Raw genomic sequence first — 16,808 nt, 5'->3', positions numbered from 1 at the left:
GATACAAACGAAATTGATAGATTTCAACCTTAGTTTCCACAAAATAATATATACACAACACCTAGTTTCCAGTCCCATTTTTACTCAATCAAAGGTCATTCAGAAACAATCCAATCTTAATAGATAAGTTTCAACTCTTCATGCTTGGACCTGCAATTGTCTTTGAGCACATGACCGCACCTTGATCGATCGACTTCCCACCAAAAAGTTACAAAGACGGACCATTTTTACTCAGCTTACCGGGGAATTCTCTACTTGAGTTAACCTTCATGAAGAGATTTTTCTTCATGTGACTTTGGTTAAGCAATAACATAGCACTATTACGTGGGGGAGGCTGCACAACCCCTTGAACACAATCTCCCACCTGTGCACAACTCCAAGACCCTGATGGCCCATCCTCAGAAAATGGTCTAAGCCTTGAGATACTATTCCTAAACCTAGAGAAGACTCGGTTCTCTGGAGAATTTTGCTCTTCAAGTTTGGAACATACAGGACAAGGAGGGTCACTTATACGGGTTTTTTGTGTTGTCTGCTCCAAACATTCTGCATGGAAAGTGTGTCCACATGAAAGAACCCCTGCAACAGGCATGTCACTACTTCTTACAATCCTACGAGCACTCCAAGGAGATCTCTGTGAGAGATATGTCTCGCACAAACTACATTTAAAACCACTAGATGGGATGCATGATCGACTAAACATCACAGATTCAAATGGCTCAGAAATATCTGCAATAACATTGCTGCTGCTAGCACTGCTCCAGCGATGGGCATCTCTTTGTGGCGTGGTTGTATCATCTGAAAGCCCCGCAACTGCAGAGTCCGAGGCTTCTGTGATAGGAGTCTCCATGGGAAAGGACAAGGGGTGAATAGGTTTGGACATGAAGCAATACCGACTTGAAACGTTTCGTTGAGATGACAAGCTCTGCTTGATCATCGGCTCAGACTCATTACTGTCTGAATAAGATGAAGTGGAGACACCACTGTCTGCATTTGTTGAAGTCTCCTGCAAAATTCCATCAACTTAAGGAATGCAAATTCTAGGGAGACATTCTCAGCTTAACACGGGTGTGAATATGAGAATAAGGTACCTCAACGATATCAGTGAAGGGTAACTGCCCACCAACATGATCTAACAAGGAAAAAACAACAATAAGTTGATTTAAGTCAAAGCTGATGGAAACGATTCAAACTTATTTCATGCTTGTCTCCAAAATTCAATTTTCAAATTCCAAGCACATTAAAAGAGTATTTCGGACCACTGCATTCCACCCTACAATATAGTAGCTGGCTAGTCTGTTGAACATCACATTTATTCAACTCAAAGGCAATGAGAAAGCAATAGATAGAGTTACAATCTATAACAATAAAAGAAGCCAAAGGTTTATTTCTCTTTCACATTGAACAATCAAAGTGAACCTCAATACAGTTTAACAATCAAAGTGTCACTCTTAACTAGCTTACCTCTTCTCACTGCAGTTTCATAATCATCAAGCGTGATTTCTTGTATTACTGGAGGTGTCCACTGTGGACCCTGTGAAAGGTCCGATGGTCTACTTAAAAAGGGCCCAACACCATCAGATGCAGAACATTGATAATTGTAAAGAAGGTTTCTCCTCACCCAGCCCCTACTTTCTTTGCTGTTTGGAGATGTAGAAGATTCATACAATTGCCTCCCATCATACGAACCATACGACAGTCCATCGGGTTGAAAATGGAAATCCCATCTTGAAGGGGGTGGTGAGAAACTAGTATTAGTTCGCCAATACGGCTCTTGAGGGCCCATGGACCAGTCTCTACTGGGCGTATTTGACCCATGTGGCCTTGCAGCCACACAACACAGCGACCCCGTCTTAGCTATCTTTTGTAAACCTCACGAGTTTAAACTCTACAAGCTTTCAACTTTTACAAAGCTTCCCAAAAAATAACTCAAAGAATCACATCTTTGAGATATGTTACGTTCTCGGTGACCATTTTGAAGTTAAAACCCAAAATTCAGTAAGTATAAGAATTAATTCATTAAGGAACACACTAACTTCATCAGTGAAATATGCTAAATATACATATCACTAGAGCATGTCAAATCCCCTCCGCAGTTCCTTTTGTGAGTCATTCACTACCATCAAAACAGAAACCTGGCAGGAAAAAAAGTAAAATAAGTACAATAAGACGTAAAAATCATGGCGCTAAACAGCCGTAAATTTAGCAATGAAATAAAATAAATGAGAAGGAACAGAGTGTCCCTCCAAGTTAATGATCAAATAGACTTTCATCATATAATTTCCTAAACATCCACTATCCGACCTCCATACAGTTGCTCCCAAAATAGAAATGGCAGCAATAAATTTTAATAATTTCAGACGAACTAAGCAGAATTATCTTGTAAAATAACTATAAAATTCTATATTTCCATGTGACATATTCATGAAGCTAGGAATCAAACAGCCTAAAAATGCAAAAAATTCATAATTTCTGCACTTCGGAGAAAAATGAAAAAGAAAACTTAATGGAAACCAAGTAACTAGTAACTACATAGTAGCAAAGAAACCAAAAACAAGAAATATGAACAAAATTACTTTGAAGAACAGTTCAGAGAGGCTTAAAGGATGCTGCGATTATGCAAGTAATTAGAACCAAAAATTTAAATTATCATTAATGAGAAAACATTAAAAAAAACACAGAGAACAAAAGAATAAAGAGAGAGTGGGAGCTTACGATTTCAAGGAGACGAAATGCAATCGGGAAGAAATGCGAGGGGAATTTTGGAGAGTGAAAACAAACCCTACTTTATTTTTTGTGGGGGGGGGGATCAATTTGAGGTGAACATTTTCTATTTTCACATTAGGACCTCCTTTCTTTACGTAATTCTAAAACTATCCCAATTTTTTTTGTTTTGTTCTCTTTTTCTTTTCATTTTCTACTTTTTAAGAGTATTATTAAAGAGCACTGCTCGTAAATTGTGCAGGATATAGAGTACTTATCATAGCTGCGATGACCTGATTGAAGAGCTTGACAATGTTGAGGACTTGATTACAGAGTTGATGAAACTTGGAGGACCAAATGGTGAATCGTGGAGCGATATTATAATATATATAGAGTGATCGATTAAGTAAATATGATTGATTAATTAAGAGCAGCTTATTTAAAAATTGGAATAAACTCATACCTACCTGATAGATTAGGTAATCATATTCTTTGCACCGGATTGCAAGCAATTATTAGTTTAATGGCAACAGTAAGACTCATTTACAAAATGCCCCCTCCAAGACGAGCATTGGTCACTAGAGAATACAACATGACTGGTAAAAGTCGAGGCTTTAATTGCAAGCAACTCCATAAACATGCGGACTTATTAAAGAGAAGGTATCATTATCCAGGAAGCCATGTTTAGTTCCAGACTCGAAAACCCAGCTGAAGTTATGTATTTCCCCGTTTCTCTGGTAAGGTGACACCCATCTGAAACTGTTTGTTGCAAAGGATCAAGCGCAGTCTGCCAGAACTTGAGGCTTGTTCCATCTGCAATACCATCTCAAAACATGAATCTATCGTTTTTTTTTCCTTTTGGCTACATGTCGATGCAATTCATATTCGAATGTCGTTATGTCGAGCGGTTCCGATTATTACCTTTAGCAGCGACGTGTTCGATAAACAGGAAAAGCCCTCCTGGTTTCAGCACCCTCTTCACCTCTGATCAAAGTTAACAATTCACTAAAGTAGTTCATGCATGAGCTAATCACTAGTTTTTGATGCATCAAACATTCAAACTACCTTTAAGTGCCATGTTAACATCTTTGACAGAACATAATACGAGTGTTCCTACAACTGCATCGATGGAGGAATCATCTAGTGGAACAGCCTCCGCAACCTGTACAAAATGCAGCATTTTGTTTCTTAGTCTCCGATTACATAGAAAAAGGCATCGATTTTCCCATCACTTATGCCATCGATGCAACTTACGGCTTCTATAAAATGGAAATTCTTCAGCGGAATACCGACCGCGGTTGCCGATGCTCGAGCATACTTCTCCATTTTCTTGTTAGGATCCAATCCAAAAACTTGGACCTCATCATTACCAGCATAGTACTCGAGATTAGGGCCTGTTCCAATACCAATCTCCATTACCCTTTTGGCCTTCCCCTTTATTTTCCCGAAGAGCTGCAACTTATAACCTGCAATCTTGAGATTCAACAAGTCTTAGTAATTCAATCACACACACGCATATATATACGTATGTATGTATGCGTGTATATGAGAAGAAAAGCATAAACTAACTAACCTTTGCCTCATAAGATTTCATGCTTGTGTTCATAACAGAGGCATAGAACTCCTCATACCAATCAGGTCTTGGAGGGTGAATCTTGTTGAGCAAAGCCTAAATAAAGAAAAATATTCCAAGAAATCATATAACCAGTTATATACATGTCTGTATATGTTTTGAGAGAGATGAAGAAAGGGTACTACCAAGTAATCATCAGAGTGTAAAGCGGAGGCATTGGATTTGGGAGGGGAAATTTGAAGAAAAGCGGTAGTGGCTGCTTCAATGAAATGTCTTCTTCCACAACAGGAACAGAATCTGACGGCAGACGGTGGCTGTTTGCTGGGAATTGCAGCGGCTGAGCTGCTCTTTTGGGTGGTTTGTACTGTGGCAACAGGTTGAACCAGTTTCAACATCTTCGGTTTTTTAGCGTCAGCTGAGAGTTGAGGAATGGCTGCCAAAAGCACTGGCTTTGTTCTGTAACTCATGGCCATCATCAACCTCACAAATTTTCAAGATATTTTTTATAATATATAATTATCTTTATATTCATATATAATATATTCAATTATTTTAATTTATTTTTAATTTTCTTTATATAAAAATATTATTTAGTTAAATTAAAAATAAATCATCTGATTAACTTTATTATTAAATGTGTTTGTACGAATTGATTTAGCAATCGAATTAACCAATTTTTTTTTTATTTTAATAGATATAGTTTGAGCATATATTTAAATTTGATAGATTTTAATTTAGTTTATCTATATAAGTTACTTATCAATTTTTTTTAAAAAATTGAAACATATTAAATCGATTTATAAATAATAAATTAAGTTTAAGATAAAAATTTACGATGTGATGATTAATTTAATATTATTAGAATAAATTATATCATTGATCACTTAACCTTTTATCCATTTTACTTTTGCGATCGATCTTTCAATTTTGTTAATCAGATCACTAACTATTTAATTGTAATTATCAAACCACTAACCATTATCATCTAACGGAAATGTTGACGTGTCCATTAAATATTTTGGTACAATTATACAGTTAGTCTTTCATGTTTATATATCATTTCAATTTAGTCATATTTTTTTATAAATTAAAATAAATTTACTCATCAAATCAAATGGTGTCACGTGACATCATTTAATTGGATGATTGAATTTATTTTATGGGTAAATTATATCGTTACTCACTGAATTTTACTCTATCTCCTATTTTACTCACCATACTTTTTAATTTTTCTATTTTGCTCACGGAACTTTACAAATTTAATTATTTTACTCAATTTGCCGTTAACTTTTTAACAATTTATGGCATGACACAGACATCAAAACGACGTCGTTTTGAAAAAATCAAATATGCGCCAAAACGACGTCGTTTCGAATCCTCTTTTTTCCCTCATTTTTTTACTTTGCAAATAAGGTGATCGATTGTCGCCGTCGGCCACCATGATATTTTTCATTCCGGCCACCGTCTACCGTTATTGATGATGGCCATTATGTCTCAAAATTCATGGGTCGGTTCGTCTCGACCCCATGAGTCCAAATCTGGTGGTAGTTTCACTGGAAAATGTCCCAAAATTCATGAATATCGATTCAATTATTTCGGCTTCCTCACTTTTAATCTCCAATTCATGGACTTTAGAGCAAGTTCCAATAAAATGGAGGTCAAATTCGAACTTAAAGAGTCAAGGTGAAGCAACTCCTGAAATTTAGGACCGAACAACCACAATCTACAGTAGTTAACGGGTGGGCGATAGTGGCATCTTGCCACTTTTTATTTTTACTTTATAATTGGGCGAGCAAAATAGGAGCAAAATTATAGTTCAGTAAGGAATGATGTAATTTACCCTTTATATTCTTATTATTTTATATTAAATAATAATAATAATAAATGACAAGTCATCACACCATTAGAGAGTTTATGGTAGAGTGAACAAAATGATTCAATATGTAAAGTTCAATAAGTAAAATAGAAAAACTAAAAGTACAATGAATAAAATAAGAGAGATTAAAGTTAACGATGTAATTTACCCTTATTTAATTTAATATATGAAGATGTGTCACCCTTATATATATGTTCAAGAGAAAATAACTTCAGTAACCGAAAATGCCTTATAATATACGATTTTAACTAACTTTTTTTGGATTTGCGAAAATGACCAACAAATTCGCAACGCGATCTCAAATTCGCAACACGAACTCTAATTTCGCAACTCAGTTTCCAATTTCGCAACGCGAATTTGTAATTCGCAACACAGAAGTCAAATTCGCAAAGCACGTTTATTTTCGCAACGCGAATTTTATTTTCGAATTCGAAACACAATATTAATTTCGCAACACAAATTTAAACAGTATAATCGCAAATCATAACCTAAAACCCTAAACCACAACTCAGTCTCATCTCCATCTCTCACTCTCTACGGTGACATCCGTCCCCATCTCCGGCGAAATCCGTCTATCTCCATCTCTCAGAGCCACCCTCACAACCATTCACGGTCATAAATGGAAAATCAACAACCGAGTGTTAGTTTTTTTAATTATTTTTATTTTGAAATTTTTGTATTATTATTATATATTTTTCATATTTAAATTGATAATAAATTTACTAGTAATTTCAATAATAGATTAACCATTTCACTTAGATTGCTTAGTAAATTCATTCAGTTGCTGCCAATACTGCTAAACTGTTTAGTCTTTAACCCTATGAAGTTAGTATTTGTCTTTGTTTTGTCTTTTGGTTGAAGTAATGCAATTCATTCAAGTTTCAATTTGCATAAGACTATTTGAAACTTAAATTCGCAACATGAAAATGAAAATCGCAACGCGATTTAAGTTTCGCGTTGCTATTTTAAGTTTCAGAAACTATTCTTCTTCTGCAAATTGAAACTTGAATGAATTGCATTACTTCAATCAAAAAACAAAGACAAATACTAACTTCACAGTGTTGCGAATTTAAGTTTCAAGAATAAACTACTACTCTTTATGTCGTCCTTGAACCTGCACTAAATCTATATGTTGTCCTTTTAAATGTTTATATAAGTTCTTACTTCTGGAATGTTATCTGATGCATTTTGTGAACTATGATAGAATAATGACTTGGGTGAATACCGTGGAAGTTTGAAACATATTTGGCTTTGTTTTCACTATTTAATATCATGTTTGTTTATTGTCTATAATTTGTAGTTTTTGGTATATATAACTTGGTATGTTTATTGTTTTTGTAGAAAATTTTTTTGGCTTCATTGACCTTAAGGAATAAATTGAAATTTTTTTTGGCTTCATTGACCTTAAGGAATAAATTAAGCCTAGCCATTACAATTTCGTCGACGCTTACACCTGTACAAAGAAAATTGTTTGAGGATACTAGCTTCGGGCCATGGCTGAAAGTACAACATCCAAGTGGAGATGTTATGTTGACCCATTTGTTTCTTCAGACCATGACTAACGATCTACCCGAGAGGATACAACGTGGTGATAAAGAGATATGATTTCATTTTCCTCTGGCATATACTTGTTTTGGGCAGGAGGAGTTTTGCTTAATCACTGGTCTACACTTCGGACATGATGATGTAGGTCCATACACTAGTCATATCGCCCGCCCATCATGTTTATCTCAGGTTTTTCCTGACCTGGAAAAGCCGAAGCCGAGTTTACACGTCGACGACTTGAAAAGATTATTTGTTAAAGATGGTTTTACTCGGATGGATGACCTCGATGTTGTCAAAGTATATCATTTATAACTTTTGCATATCGACATTTTAGGCAAAGAGACCAGACAACCTATTTTTTAGGATCTAATATTATTGGTAGAGGACCTAAATGCATGGAACATGTTTCCGTGGGGTTCATATATATGGAAAGCTACCTGGAAAAAGTTGTTGTATGCCTTTGAGAACAGAAAAAGTTTGCGTGGCCATGGTTCCAAATACACTTTGGCAGGTTTTATTTGGGCCTTTAAGGTAAGAATTTCTATATAATGTTTCCAAAATTATAATTAATTATTTAACAATTACTAATGCTTGTGTATTATATTGTTTCTAGATTTGGATATTTAAGGCTTTTCTTAGGATGCTGACATATGCAATTAAAAATTCAAATGATATTCTTAGGGCTATTTCCTAGAGGAGGATCCAACTATTGGATTGGGAAGAGTTACTATCATATACGACGATGAATGATGTAAGTTAACACAAATACTACCATTTGTAAACAAGTTATTACTAGTAGACGTTTAACTTTGTTTGAGCTTTTATATTGTTAGGAGGCCAACTATCTATTACAGAAGCTGACACCCACAGAGGCTGAGCTTGGCACTGTTTGGTGGCAAGATAGTAAGCATTTTTTTGATGGCACGGATGATGAGCAGCCCCCACTTCGAGAGCCATCACCTGATCGAGTCTATTATACACATCCACAACGAGAGCCATCACCTATTCTGTCACATCATCGAGCCTATTCTCTACCATCACCTCATGATAGGTGACCGACAAAGATGCCACGACATTTATCTCCCTGTTCTCCACCTCCACGGGATGAGTTAGGGGAGTTACGTAATGAGGTCAATGCTTTGCGTGAGGAGGTCGGTACTTTACGTGAAGACAATGATGCATGGCGTGATGAGGTACGGTCTTTACGTGGTAAGGTAGAGGTTTTACGCGATGACAATGGTGCTTTATGTGATAAGGTAGTTGCTCTACATGAGATTGTTGCATCGTTGCAGAATGAGGTAAGTTTGTTTAATACTATATGCAAATAACCTTTTTTCGGCATTATTTATTTGTTTGTTTACTAATTTATGTATTAATTTATTTTTAGCGGCCCGATAAGGTAGATGCTTTACGTCGGTTTTTCTTGCACGACGGGGTTCACGCATCAGACATCGTGCATGTGTCATTACGTCTTCGTTCACCCCAATAGTGCCAAGACTCCGTAAGAAGAAGCCTAATTCACCTGTCATCATTCAAGAAGCCTCTCATATCGTTCAAGAGGCCCTTATCATCCTTCAAGAGGCCCCTCCCACCGTTCAAGAGGCCCCTGTCATCGTTCAAGAGTTCTCTCCCACCGTTCGAGAGCCCGATTCACTTGGCATAATATGTCGACATATTGATAAACCCCCTCAAGTGCCCGACATGATGGATGAGAGTTGGCTTTCGTATGAGTTATCGATCAGTACCATTCCAGTATCTGAAGTGAAGAAGAGAACACTATCGGACACAATTCTGTATAATACCCTTTGGGCGAAGACCGCAGTTGATTTTTATCTACATGAGCGGAGCCAGGGGTGTTACGCTGACATATGAAAACTCGACAATGATATGCATTTGTTTCTTGATCAGTCTTGGTGGGGTGTGTTATTAGGGGTTGAAGACAATAGCTATTTCGACGGGGGGTAAGTCTTATATTCTTCTTATATTGCATTTTGATTAATTTTTTTTAATTTATGAAATTCACTAATATATGTATTTTTTTTTATAAAACAACATATTGATGCATGTGTGTCACGTCTTCTGATAATAAGGAAATTGAAGAAAATAAAAAATATTATGCCGATGTCTTTTCACGTAGCTCACTTGAAGGATCAGAGAGACACTTCATATGTGTTGGGTAATAGAAAAACTAAACTTTATCCTGCGTGGTGGGAGGTCGATAAGGTTAGTATTTATTTTTGAATATTTTAAAGGTGTTCATAAATAAAAATTTGATGTGCGCAATTGAATTATTATTTATGATTACAGGTGTTTATCTCTGTTTTGGAACGTCGTCATTGGCTTCTCGTCGAGCTTCAGCTCTCATCCCTGAAGACAATGGTATATGACAACATGTTGAATTACATATAATTGTCTGATTTGAGAGATATTATTTGTAAGGGATTGAGCGCTCATTTGGCTAAATATTTGGATGCGATTGATTATTGGACTAATTCTGGAAACAAGAAGCCAAAGAAGTTCAAAGTTACAATGAGCAGAGACGAGACCGCGCCACAATAAACGCAGGGAACCAGAGGAGATTGTGCTCCTCTCGTATGCATGTGCTTAGAACGTTTGACGACATGAAGTAAACAGTTTCTACCTCCCACAGATAGAGATGGAGGTGCAGTAGGCTTGTGGTTTCGGCATTTTACGGCTAGAGCGATATATGCGAGATGCTGTCTACCTGCGTCCGCGTGCTGAAAGTGTGCATAAACATTTGGTAAGTTTGAGCAAGTGTTGTTAACATATATACTATTTGTTGGTTTGAAAATGTTTGGTTAAATACCTAGAATTCAATAATTTGCTATTTGTTGGTTTTAGATGCGTAGAAAGTGTTGTTTGAGCAAATGTTTGGTTTTTGCAGGTTAATCCTGAAGTGAGCTGCGTGAAATTGATGTATTTGTAAAAATTGATTTATTTAATTGATGAGGAAATAAGAATTATTTTTTGCTTGTTTAATTGATTTGTAAAAGTTGATTTGTTTAATTGATGTGTAAATAATTCTTATTTTTTGCTTGTTTAATTGATCTGTAAAAGTTGATTTGTTGTTTTAAATTTCAATCTGTATTATGTTGAAGGCAAAAAAGACCTGTTGAAGGTACACTTTCGCAACACGAAAGTCAAATTCATGGGTAAAAACATTTATCGTAAAACACCATGAACATTCTCCCATGACTCTCCAAAACACAAATCTATCCAGACATGATCAACATTAGATGATTTCATTATACAAATTGTAAATTAATTTACTAAACAAACGAGTTATAAACTACATATCATCACTAATTTAAAGAAGAACATACCTTTATTAAGTTGATAGTTGATAATTTGGAAGAAAAATCATTGAAAAATTACATAGAAATAAAATTATGTAAAAAAAATTAGAGATGGGGAAGGATGTCGTTGGATATAAGAACGGATGTCGCCGGAGAGAGTGATAGATAGAGATAGATTGAGTTGCGATTTAGGAATTTAGGTTATGAGTTGCTGTTGTTGCATAGTTATATACCCAAAACATTTGTGTTGCGAAAATAAAACATGTTGCGAAATTAAAATTCGTGTTGCGAATTTAGAAATCGAGTTGCGAATTTGAAATTCAGTGTTGCGAATTTGGAAATCGCGTTGCGAATTTGGAAAATCAAAACGCGAATTCGTAAAATCGTAATGCGATTTACATATTCACGTTGCGAATTTAGAAATTGAGTTACGAAATTAGAGATCGCGTTACGAATTTATTGATTATTTTCGTAAATCTAAAAATATTAATTAAAATTATATATTACAAGATATTTTTTATCACTGAAATTATTTTCTGGTTACGAATCTTTTTAAATTTAAAGCTCTTAATGCAAAGTATCTGTCAGTCACGTGGATGCGCGGTCACCGCTTCGAACCCTAGGGCAAAAAAAAAATCGAAGCGAAGATATTTCTCAAAGAACAAAATCACCAGACTTCCTTTCTTATTTCCCGATATAGAAAATAAATACGCTCCGACCTTTCTCCGTAATTTTGCTTCACTTATTCACTTAATGCTTCATGTTCGATCTGTTCTATAATTTCTATTTATTGCTTGTTAGTTCAGTTTTTTAATGCCTGACTATTGTTGTTATTGTTCTAATTACCATGTTACGGTTTAAGAGTTTAAGAAAGTTTAGGAATTTAGTCTTTTTTGTTTGTTTGTTTGTTTTCTGAATTCAATTTTTGATTTTGGTGTGCTGCAGTTAATTTAAGTTGTTGTAGAGATCGATAATTTGAAACTTAAGGCGGTTGTTATGGCTGGTCAAAGAAATGATTACGGTAAAAGATCCCATTTTCAGCCTGATCACGCTGGAAATGGAGCAGGAGGGAGTAAAAGAAGGAATGGAGGTGAGGAAAATGAGCAGCATGGGATTGGGCCTGAGGACACCGTGTACCGTTATTTATGTCATGTCAAAAGGGTTGGGAGTATTATAGGGAGAGGCGGTGAGATTGTGAAACAGCTAAGGTCAGATAGTAAGTCGAACATTAGGATTTGCGAAGCTATGCCGGGTTGTGAGGAGAGGGTTGTTATGATTTATAGCTCTAGTGAGGAAACAAATCCCTTTGGTGACGGTGATGATGAACTTGTTTCGCCTGCTCAGGATGCTTTGTTTAGGGTACATGACAGGGTTGTTGCGGAAGAGTTGCCTGCCGATGAGGATTTTGAAGAGCAAACACATGTGGTTACTGTGAGAATGCTTGTGGCATCTGATCAGATTGGCTGTGTTATTGGGAAAGGTGGACAGGTGATTCAAACTATAAGGAGCAAAACACATGCTCAGGTTCGGGTTTTAAGTAATGAGCATTTGCCCCATTGTGCTTTGAGTTCTGATGAGCTTCTTCAGGTAATGTTGTTTCTCTTTTGTGAAAAGATACTATGTGTGTTATGCCTTTATTTTAATAAATAGGGGAAAGGATGGTGGCTGTTTAACTGAATGAGATGTAAGCCGGATGATAGAGATGTATGGATATGAGTCATGAGAATTGTTTGAATGAGGCTTCTTTAAAAGGAAATTAGCTGTATCTTGGTGATACTTCGCACCCATAATTTCAGCTTTTCTTTCTAGAAAGGAAAGAGTTCATATTCCTGTCTGTTCTTTTGTTGTAAATGGTGGGATATGGAAGATCTGTTGATTGATCTCAGTTAGGCTTCTAACCAGGCAGTTCTTACCTTAAAATGTGTCCTTATGTTGTAACTGTATTTAATACCCTCCTTAAAGATGTGTGAGTTGCCAGCTTATTAGGGGATTTTGAACCATCTCGTGACCTTGTTTACTCATTGAATTTCTCTGTGGGGATTTCAGATAGTTGGAGAGCCCTCAGTAGTGAGGAAGGCTCTGTATCACGTGGCATCTCTCCTTCATGATAATCCTTCAAGATCCCAGCACTTGCTTCTCTCCTCTCTATCTAACATGAATCCACCTGATGGGATGTACATGAATGCTCCCCCTATTGGTTCTTATGGAAACTATTCTTCCAGAAGAGATGATGGTTCTTCAAGGGAATTTTCTCTTCGTTTGGTTTGCCCAGTTGGAAACATTGGGGGTGTGATTGGAAAAGGTGGTGGTATTATCAAACAGATTAGACAGGAGTCTGGGGCATCTATAAAAGTTGATAGCTCTGCGGCTGAAGGAGATGATTGCATTATATTAATATATGCGGCTGAAGTAAGAATACATTAGTTCATAAAACTAGCTACATTATCATTGAGGATTTTATATTGTAGAAATTTTTGACATGCCGAATTATTTATATCTGTAGTTTATTGAAGACCCATCCCCTACCATAAATGCTGCTTTGCGGTTGCAATCACGATGCAGTGAAAAAACAGAAAGAGAGTCGGGTGATTCTGTAATCACCACTCGTTTACTTGTCCCAAGCTCACAGGTTGGGTGCCTTATTGGTAAAGGTGGGGCAATAATATCTGGGATGAGGAATGCTACTAGGGCTAGTATTCGCATACTATCTAAGGAAAACCTTCCCAAAGTTGCATATGAAGATGAAGAGATGGTGCAGGTGAATATATATACCTTTTGGTCTGCACCACTCTTCCTTTATCATCGCTCAATATCATAATCAGACTTTTCTAGTCGATGAAAATTTAATCTTTGAATGTGGTACAGATTACTGGAAGTCTGGATGTTGCTAGCAATGCCTTTTCGCAAGTACTGTTGCGCCTGCGAGCCAATATATTTGAAAGAGAAGGATCATCTCTCGCATTTTTGCCCGTCCTTCCCTACATTCCCATGTCATTAGACATGTCAGATGGTCCTAAGTATGGTAACAAAGATGGTCAACTGCGTAATCGTGGATACCCTTCTTACTCAGGGGGATACAGTCCTGATTTGTCCTCAAGTGACAATAAAGGAACTTATAGTGGTTCACTTGTAAGCTTGTCTTTTCATTTAGTTCTTCCTTTAACATTTCCTTGTAAAGATGCATCTGGTCATTGCAGCCAGGTGTTTTCTAAAGTGCAACATCTGTATGTGAGAACTATCCATCCCGTTGCGTATTTATGATGTTCTGCATGCATAATTTCTATCTCACGTTTTATTTTACTTCCTCTGAATGTTTTATGTTATCATTTTCCAGAGTGGAAGTGACATCTATGGAAATCATGGTGGTCGGAATCCTGGTCGCGGGTAACGTTTACCTATCTAGTTAGAAAATTTTGATCACCTGTGATTTTCGCTAATATCAATTGTTACAACTTGCCTGATTTTTATCTGTCACCAGGTTGTCCAGTGTAAACCAAGTTTCACATAGGAAGCATGGGTATTAGTCCTGGGTTCTAGACTCCAAAGGTAAATGCATCTAATTTCATTTGTTTACTTTGGGTGTTGATATGCCAGCTCTTTTGATTCTTTTGCATGAAGATATGCAGAATGATATCTTAAACCCTTCCAGCCATCCCGTGCCAAGGATTCCACTGCACCTTCCCCCACTTGTTGCCTTTTCTCCCCTATCTAAACAGTTGTAACAAATTTTGAAGCCAGACCTTTCCCCTTTTCGATGAAGCCAGCCTATACCAGAAGACCAGACGAATTGGGTTTGAGAAACTTATGTTCTACTTTGGCCACCATTGTGCTTGTCTTGGGTGACCAAGAATAAGATCAATTAATGATGCATATTAGCATTCAATCATTTTTGGCCTGGACTTCATGATTTCAGGCTCTGTAACGAGTTTCTAATTATTTGCTTTCCGTGTAAAAACCCTTAGACTTGTATCCTTGACATTTGGCACCTTGGCTGATGAATTGATTTTAATTTTTTATAATGTGGGAGTTAATGTAGGACCTACTTGATTTTTCACTTATGCATTTGGTTTGAGATCTGCATCGGGTAGGAAAGGTTAGGTTGCCGTAATCCTAAGAGCAATATAGTTTTAGCTCATCGTTTGTTGGGTGTAAATGCCATCACACTTCGGTTTCTTGATTAAATTTTACATATACCTAAAATGAATGGTTCTTTTCTGGAGTTTAGTGGGGTTGTACTGGTCCCTTTTTTCTCTTGAAGAGGAAAGGCCATGTTTCCGTCTAACACAGTGCTTTAAAAATCATTCCTTAATACCATGATCTGAGATTTGAGTTTGCTTAAAATGTGGGAAGTAAATAAGAGTGGTATGAACTTGTAAATCACTGAAGGGCTGTTTTGTGAAGAGACCTAGACCCTCTGTTTTGAAAATCATACCGGACCGGTCAGTTCAATCGGGAACCGTTGCTTAGTCCGGTTCAATCTAAACCGGTTGAACCGCTATTAGTGAACCGACCAGAACCCCTTAATCTCGAACCGGACCAGTTGAAAAACGGGAAAAATCGGGATTTTTGTTTTAAAAAAAAAATAATAAACCAAACAATGTCGTTTGTTAAACGAGCCAAGTCGAACTCGAGTATTGCTGAGCTCGACTCGAACTTGAAAACTTAAAAAGTAAGTTCAACTCAACTCAAACTCACAAGCTAAAAATTATCAAGTTCAACTCAAACTCGAAATATAATATTGAAACTTGAATTCAAAAAGGCTTGAACTCAAAAAAAAATTAGAAGCTCGATAGAAGCTCGATTGAAGCCTAAAATTCGAGCTTGATTGAAGTGAAAGAATAGTTCACTCAATGCTCACCAAAAGGTTCCATGATTTTGAATGCCAAATTACCTATATTATTTATAGAAGTTAGTTGTGATGCGCTTCTATGTTTCTTAGCAATGTGAGATTGTTTTGTTCTCATATTTTTACTCTTTAGACTTTTGGGATGCTCTTCTATGTTTCTTAGCCATGTGAGATTGTTTTAAAAAAAAAATTAAACTAAACAATATCATTTTGTTATGATTTTTTTAATCCCAAATTTATTTTTTAATTATAGTTATATAATTATATTTATTATTTAATATGTTTTACCTTAAATATTATGTTATAGTTAATTTGAATCATTTTGTTTTACTTGATTTTATGGTTTTTAACTTTATATATGTTATGACTTGTGATATAAAAAATTATTTTTTATTAAATATTTTTGGTATTTTTTATTTAATTTTTTAAATAATTATGACGTCGTCCGGTTCTTCCGACCGATCAGATCGGTTTGACCGGTTGAACCAATGAACCAATAGCATGACCGGTTCGCTAACCAATCCGATTCTGAAAACCATGCCTAAACCTGAAATGGAATGATTCAATGGGTAGGTTTATTCTTGGTTATCGCTTCCTCCTTTTATCCTGTTTGATGGACCATCAACTGTAGTTCTTTATGCTACTTTGGTAGGTGGTTTATATCATTGGCTTCCTCTAATTGGGAGCTGGTAAGCTGTACGTACCAACTGGTAAGTGACTTTTGTAGTCAATTACAATCTGCTTCCGTTTGTGATAACAGAGACTAAATAGAGTTGGTCCATTATAATAGAACCATAAAGTTGAAATGTGAAATCCTAACTTAATTTGAAAATGATATGATCATTGGAATTGAACTGATGTGTTCCATAATGGTAGGAGTTAGCAGCTTTAGTTTTATGACAAAAGTCAGGTTGCATCGACTGGGGAGTTTCCGATGATCCTTGGCAGCCG

General features: G+C 36.2%; 3 protein-coding genes across 5 annotated transcripts; 1 reads left to right on the top strand and 2 right to left on the bottom strand.

Annotated features, from left to right (window-relative positions):
• On the bottom strand, nt 1-2,793 carry LOC120201276. 2 transcript variants are annotated; one of them, XM_039201917.1, is made up of 5 exons: nt 2,713-2,793; nt 1,619-2,132; nt 1,462-1,531; nt 1,089-1,129; nt 1-1,003 (listed from the first exon to the last, which is right to left on the bottom strand). In XM_039201917.1, the coding sequence occupies exons 2-5, from the start codon at nt 1,781-1,783 to the stop codon at nt 209-211; spliced, it is 1,071 nt and encodes a 356-aa protein (XP_039057848.1). In that variant the 5' UTR covers nt 1,784-2,132; nt 2,713-2,793; the 3' UTR covers nt 1-208. The 2 variants fall into 2 exon arrangements, with proteins under 2 accessions (XP_039057848.1, XP_039057847.1); XM_039201916.1 differs by having other exon boundaries at nt 1,462-2,132; nt 2,713-2,786.
• Nucleotides 2,794-3,202: 409 nt separating this feature from the next.
• On the bottom strand, nt 3,203-4,761 carry LOC120201277 (methyltransferase-like protein 7B). The gene is given in 7 exon segments (XM_039201918.1): nt 3,203-3,376; nt 3,379-3,513; nt 3,622-3,684; nt 3,766-3,862; nt 3,955-4,173; nt 4,274-4,369; nt 4,459-4,761. Coding segments are annotated over 7 exon segments (963 nt in total). The 5' UTR covers nt 4,750-4,761; the 3' UTR covers nt 3,203-3,314.
• Nucleotides 4,762-11,646: 6,885 nt separating this feature from the next.
• Nucleotides 11,647-15,065, top strand: LOC120201273 (RNA-binding KH domain-containing protein RCF3-like). Of its 2 annotated transcripts, none has more exons than XM_039201915.1 (8): nt 11,647-11,738; nt 11,957-12,598; nt 13,058-13,420; nt 13,515-13,769; nt 13,877-14,140; nt 14,346-14,395; nt 14,490-14,557; nt 14,638-15,065. In XM_039201915.1, exons 2-7 carry the CDS (start codon nt 12,008-12,010, stop codon nt 14,533-14,535), a joined length of 1,569 nt encoding a protein of 522 aa, XP_039057846.1. In that variant the 5' UTR covers nt 11,647-11,738; nt 11,957-12,007; the 3' UTR covers nt 14,536-14,557; nt 14,638-15,065. The 2 variants fall into 2 exon arrangements, with proteins under 2 accessions (XP_039057846.1, XP_039057845.1); XM_039201914.1 differs by having other exon boundaries at nt 14,630-15,065.
• The last annotated feature ends 1,743 nt before the right edge of the window (nt 15,066-16,808 follow it).

Source organism: Hibiscus syriacus, unplaced genomic scaffold (genome assembly GCF_006381635.1).
Source record: "Hibiscus syriacus cultivar Baekdansim isolate YM2019G1 unplaced genomic scaffold, ASM638163v2 tig00007099_pilon, whole genome shotgun sequence".
Classification (NCBI taxonomy): Eukaryota; Viridiplantae; Streptophyta; class Magnoliopsida; order Malvales; family Malvaceae; genus Hibiscus; species Hibiscus syriacus.
Note: the sequence above shows the minus strand (reverse complement) of the source record. Positions and strands in the feature narration are given on the sequence as shown.